Here is a 6,000-nt window from a genome sequence, read left to right as displayed (position 1 = left end):
AAACTTATATTCCAGAATTATTTATATTTATAATAAATTTTTAATTATATAATAAATGCTTTTTTACACAAGTTAGAATACAAGTTTAATAAAAATCTGTAGATATGTCTCACTTCAGAAATAGGCGACCTCAAAAAAAGAAAAAAAAAAGAGTTCAGACAAATATATAACAAATACAAAATATTTTTGTGACAGCAGAATAATAAACTATAAAATTATATAAAACTAAATACAAGTGGTTAATGTATCTGTTTGAAATAAAAATAATAATTAACATAATTTGTGTACTGAAATAGACTAATGGCGAAAAAATCAAAAGAATAATAAAATGTAGATAGAAATAAATATTGACTGGAATTTTAAGAGATATTTCTTAAGACAATAGTGACAATAATAGTTTAAAAGTTGATGTATTTTTTATTTAAATATTATAATAAGAAAATATATAAAATAATTAAAGAGATAATAAAAGATGGTAGTAAAAGAAGAAATGAGAAAAGAAAAAAAATGAAAAAGGTATAAATATAGGAAATGAAAAAGAGAGTGAGGAAGAAGGGAAGATAATTATGAAATGTGGAGGAGATAGTGGATGAATGCGTGGCTGCATTTGATTGGGAGGGATGAAGGCAGGGAAAGGCCCCAAAAGGAGAGAGATGTGAGGACTACATAAACATCTCATTTGCAATCTCTCTTTGCCCACCGCACAACAACAATCTTTCCTAACTCTTTCTCTTCCTTCTCACACAGTCCACACCTCTATCTCACTCAATGGAAGGAGAAGGATCCGGTGTGGTTACCGTCTATGGCAACGGCGCCATCACGGAAACCAAGAAGTCCCCCTTCTCCGTCAAAGTCGGTCTCGCTCAGATGCTCCGGGGCGGTGTTATCATGGACGTCGTCAACGCCGACCAGGCCCGCATCGCCGAAGAGGCCGGGGCCTGCGCGGTTATGGCCCTCGAGCGAGTACCCGCGGACATCCGGGCCCAGGGTGGTGTGGCCCGCATGAGCGACCCACAGCTCATCAAGGAAATCAAGCGGGCCGTCACCATCCCCGTGATGGCAAAGGCCCGCATCGGGCACTTCGTGGAGGCCCAGATCCTGGAGGCCATCGGCATCGACTACGTGGACGAGAGCGAGGTTCTCACCCTTGCCGATGACGCAAACCACATCAACAAACACAACTTCCGCATCCCCTTTGTCTGCGGCTGCCGCAACCTCGGTGAAGCCCTCCGCCGCATCCGCGAGGGCGCCGCCATGATCCGCACCAAGGGCGAGGCAGGCACCGGCAACATCATCGAGGCCGTGCGTCACGTCCGCTCAGTCATGAGCGACATTAGGGTTCTCCGCAACATGGACGACGACGAAGTTTTCACCTTCGCCAAGAACATCGCGGCGCCCTACGACCTTGTTATGCAGACCAAGCAGCTAGGCCGCCTTCCCGTCGTCCACTTCGCCGCAGGTGGCGTCGCCACTCCCGCCGATGCCGCCCTCATGATGCAGCTTGGCTGCGATGGTGTCTTTGTTGGCTCCGGCGTCTTCAAGAGCGGTGACCCAGCCAAACGTGCTAGAGCCATTGTTCAGGCTGTCACTCATTACAGCGACCCTGAGGTTTTAGCTGAGGTCAGTTGCGGCTTGGGTGAAGCCATGGTTGGAATCAATTTGAGCGATAGTAATGTTGAGAGGTTCGCCAATCGCTCAGAATGATGATTCTTCTTTCTTCTCGGGTCTTGGTTCTCAGATTCAATCTGGATTAAGGTTTTACTAGTGGTTTTAGTTGTTTCTTATTTTCTTTTGGTAAGAATAATGTTATGTTTTTGTTGTTCTGGACTGTGTCAGAACAAAAAAAAAATTAGATAGCTATTTGTGTCTGCCTTGTAATGTGCTGATACAATATTCAGCTTTGTGGTACTATATTGTCCAGTTAGTTTTTTCATGGTATACTAGGATCGAATAATTCTTGTTTTGATATTCAATCCTATTTTTTATTTCTGGGGTTAGTTTTTTTATTGGATTGATAGTCAGTTGTTCAGTTTCTTCTCTATTTTACTAAGTTGAACAGTATGATTTGAAATCATACAGTTTTTTTTTATCTGCTGAAGCCAAAATTGGATGCTGGAAAGTGTAGTTTGGTGTTCTGGGTATGCCATTTTAGTTTGCTGAACATCCATATTTTGTGTCAATTCACTCATTTGTAGTTAGATTAGAGTTTCTCCTTCAGTGGCCTCTAATGTCCATTGAGGATATTTTTCTCTTGGATTTTTACTTTTATGATATGGTTAGGTGATGATGATTCTTGCGAATTAATTTTGATGTTTACCCGCACTAGACAACTTCTGTTCTAAAGATTGAGTTGGTACTATTTTTTTTCTTTTTTGTCTGCGTGGTTTAATCGAGTATGGATAGCATCCTCTAAGCTTACTTAGGTTGTCAAAGATAGAAATATATAACAAGATTACTCTTTTATATTATATCGCATTTCTTTCCATTGATAACATGTAACTCTTCTAGCAAAGGTTGTTAACAAGCCTTAGAAAGGGAACTTGTAAACTGCGGGGGCTGTATCGAAATAGTTTTCATGAGAAAAACACAGCTAAAAGTGGATTGACTCAGGGAGAAAGTAGAGATAGAAATACATATGTGATGGAGATGTCTGTCGAAGAATATATCAGTATCTGTTCTTGCAGTGGCTTGAACATAGCAGTTTGCTATGATATCAGTCTGAAGGCAACAAAAAATGGGATTCCCAACTGAAAAAAAAAAAAGAACATGTGCATTTCTCTTTACATATTCTTTTCTTGCACATATCAAACAGTTATATATATCAAGAGAAATGCTTACCAACCTTGCTGTCTGATTTTAAACAGATTCTGAATTCACCTTACTGACGACAGACAATCCTGAATCTCCCTAACATCATAGTTCATAACATTTAAGGGAAAACCAAATTTATATTCATAACATTAAGTGGAAACCAAATTTATATTTGACAGATAAAGGCATGAGATATCTTAAATTGTAATATGGTCGAGGTAGTGGAGATGTATTATCTTATTTTATAATAGTCATTATATCGGAATTGTAATTATGTAACGAATACATCAATAAGTATTATTCCAATATATAAGTCTTATATAAATTTCTGAGTTCTGCTCGTTCGAAGTGAAATACTATTTTACTTGTTTCAAAGGTCTTAAGTATATTTCTCATGGGAATTGTGTTATCCTTGTTTATAATATCCATGAGACATCGAAATTATAAGTGTGTTGCATAGGTCTAAATCCACACTACACAGTTTTTTTTACATCTTTTGCTACTTACTGCAGGAAAAATTTAGTTAAAATGTTACTATTTTTAAAATTAATCTAAAAATAAGAACTTAAAAAGGTAAGATGTTGTCTCTTTTTTCTAAGAACATTGACGTGCATGACAACTTTATCACTATCTCTAAGTCTAAGTGCATTATCACTATCTCTAAGTAATGTGTTGGAAATTCATAATCACCTTTATTATACTCGATTGACAACAATATGAGATGATTCAAAGAGGAAAGTTTAACTAGAAAAGTAAATTCTTGAATGAGAAAATACATAAACTTAAGTATCATATAAACTAATTTATTGTAATTCTGTGAAACTTTTAATATTTTGATAATTTTAAAATTTAGGTTAATAAAAAAAAAATGTGAATGTGTCTGATCATCTTCAAGTAAAATAGTGTTTACTTGTATCATACAGATGTCTTAGTTTGAAAGGATATTTTCTTAGTTTGAAAGGATCTTTTCGTACAAATAACGAAATTGTGTTATCTTGTTTATAACATGTATGAGACTTCGGACTTATAATTGTGTAATACATCACAAAGTCTTAAAATGAATTGAATAAAGAAATAAGAACTTTGTATAGATTTTTTGAGGAATATAAGACATTGTCTCTTTCTTTTAGGAGCATTTGATATGCAAGACAACTTCATTATTACCTTCAAGTTTAAGTTTATGTATTATATTAACTAATTTATCATACTTGATTGACATTGTTGTGAGATGATTTAGTGATTTAGTGTACTTTATATGAGGCTCTTAATATTTTGACAATTTGAAGACTTTTGTATATTAATGAAGGAAAATCATATATGGAAGAAACATAAATTATTTTTGTAAAAATTTCATACAGTGACTGATATTTTTTTCCTTCTGTATGTTTATAATCTCTTTAAAACAATAATTATTGTGTACTTTAAGTGTGTCAGATAAGTTAAGTACAAATTTATTTAGAGAAAGGGGTCAAAACTTACGGAAAATGGGAAGATTTTTTGTTGAACGTATTGCCAATATTCATATTTGTTGTATGGAAACAAATGTATGGTTTGGCAAACTGGTATGCATATATAACTTTTCTTGTGAACTGTTGGATCACAAAAAGTATTGTTATGTTAATAATAATTAAATTCATCCAAATTTGTTTTAATACATTTTATATTACAATAGTTTGGGTTTATAATTCAAAAGATTACATAATATATTGCATACTAAAAATATAAACTATACCGATACATCTTCTTCTATCATTTATTATGTTCTGAGCAAGTCTTGCAGTGATAAACTACTACACCATAAATTCTTCAACAGTGCTCTTCTTCTGTCATTTATTATCTTCTCAGTTCACCGAACCTCCAACCAATTGATAAACTGTTATATCATAAATTCAATAGCGGGTACTAGTCATTACCCCATAATATGTCTCTTCTAATACTTCATGGATCTCTCTATGAACTGAGTAATTATTCATGTTTGCCTCAAAATTTAAATGGTGGGTGTCCATTGAATAATTATCTTACTTTACTTTATTATTTTTGTATTTATTTTATTCTTGAAAGCATGCTAATTAATCATCATTTCAGATTTTATATATGTTTGGATCAATTTTATATAAGAACTTCTTATAAAAAGAAAAGAAAAACCATTTTTTTTGCTGCATAAGTTAAAATTATTTTATATACACAGACAAACCTTTTCATATACTTATTAAAATATCATCCAAATAATTTTTTAACTAGCTCTAAATCATTTTAAGCATCAAGATTGTCATTAATACTATTTTTTTTTTTTATTAATGTGCATGTGTGTGATAAGGCGGGGCTTGAAATAAAACAAAAATTAATAGATATTTCTAGTTTCTTAAATTTAAAATAATTTTGATATTCTAAACTTAAAAATAACTTTTCAATCTCTATGATTTCAAAATATTTTCTTAAATACAGTTAAAATGATTAATAATTACAAAGCATTTACTTTACAAAGCATTAATCTTAACAACACATAAGAAATGTATGAACAGATGGTTGAATCAAATTTAAAAAAAAAAAAAACAAAAAGAAACTTATCTCAATTTTAAATAACTAATATGGGTTAGGCACATCTGCTTGTGACATTTTAGTCCTAGTGAGGCAGAATTACTTTGTTTATGATTCTTGGGCATGACTTGAAGCCCATAACAGGCAGGACCACTGGGTCAAGGCCCAATAACTAACTGCATGTTTGATACAGTTGGATTTGAATATGACATGACTCTCAAAAACACCTGCATAGTGACAATGTGGTCCTATAAGTTTTGTATCTATTTGAGAATTTCTCTATTGTTTAACCAAATGAAACCATATAGAAATTAATAACCAAAAAAATACATACAAAAGTTGCACATGATGCTCTTGATCCATGCTATAATAAATTGTTGATTTAAAAACATGCACGAGTAAAAAAAAATTATTTAAAGGAATTATAGTTTACCACGGTCTTAGGATCATATTTGTGTAGATTATCATCTAGAAACAATGTCTGAATGAAAATTAAATATATATTTTTTCGAGAAACAAGTCCAACATTGAAGAAAACAGATAAAATTATAAATCAGAGAGAGATCTAAAAGTCAAGGTATCATAACATTTTTTTTGAAAAATAGATCACTCACATTGAAAAGTTCACCAAACTATTCTCACACACTTTAG

General features: G+C 33.1%; 1 protein-coding gene across 1 annotated transcript; it reads left to right on the top strand.

Annotated features, from left to right (window-relative positions):
- Nucleotides 1-582: 582 nt before the first annotated feature.
- Nucleotides 583-2,088, top strand: LOC114188650 (pyridoxal 5'-phosphate synthase subunit PDX1). Its single transcript, XM_028077224.1, has one exon. The coding sequence runs from the start codon at nt 769-771 to the stop codon at nt 1,702-1,704; it is 936 nt and encodes a 311-aa protein (XP_027933025.1). The 5' UTR covers nt 583-768; the 3' UTR covers nt 1,705-2,088.
- Nucleotides 2,089-6,000: the final 3,912 nt, after the last annotated feature.

The sequence above is a fragment of the Vigna unguiculata genome, chromosome 6, assembly GCF_004118075.2.
Source record: "Vigna unguiculata cultivar IT97K-499-35 chromosome 6, ASM411807v1, whole genome shotgun sequence".
NCBI classification, from domain to species: domain Eukaryota; kingdom Viridiplantae; phylum Streptophyta; class Magnoliopsida; order Fabales; family Fabaceae; genus Vigna; species Vigna unguiculata.
The sequence above is the reverse complement of the archived record's forward strand: the minus strand, read 5'-3'. Positions and strand labels throughout refer to the sequence as shown.

Bases quoted from the DNA above. Each gene is read 5' to 3' on its own strand.
- LOC114188650 (XM_028077224.1), top strand. From the start codon at position 769: ATGGAAGGAGAAGGATCCGGTGTGGTTACCGTCTATGGCAACGGCGCC.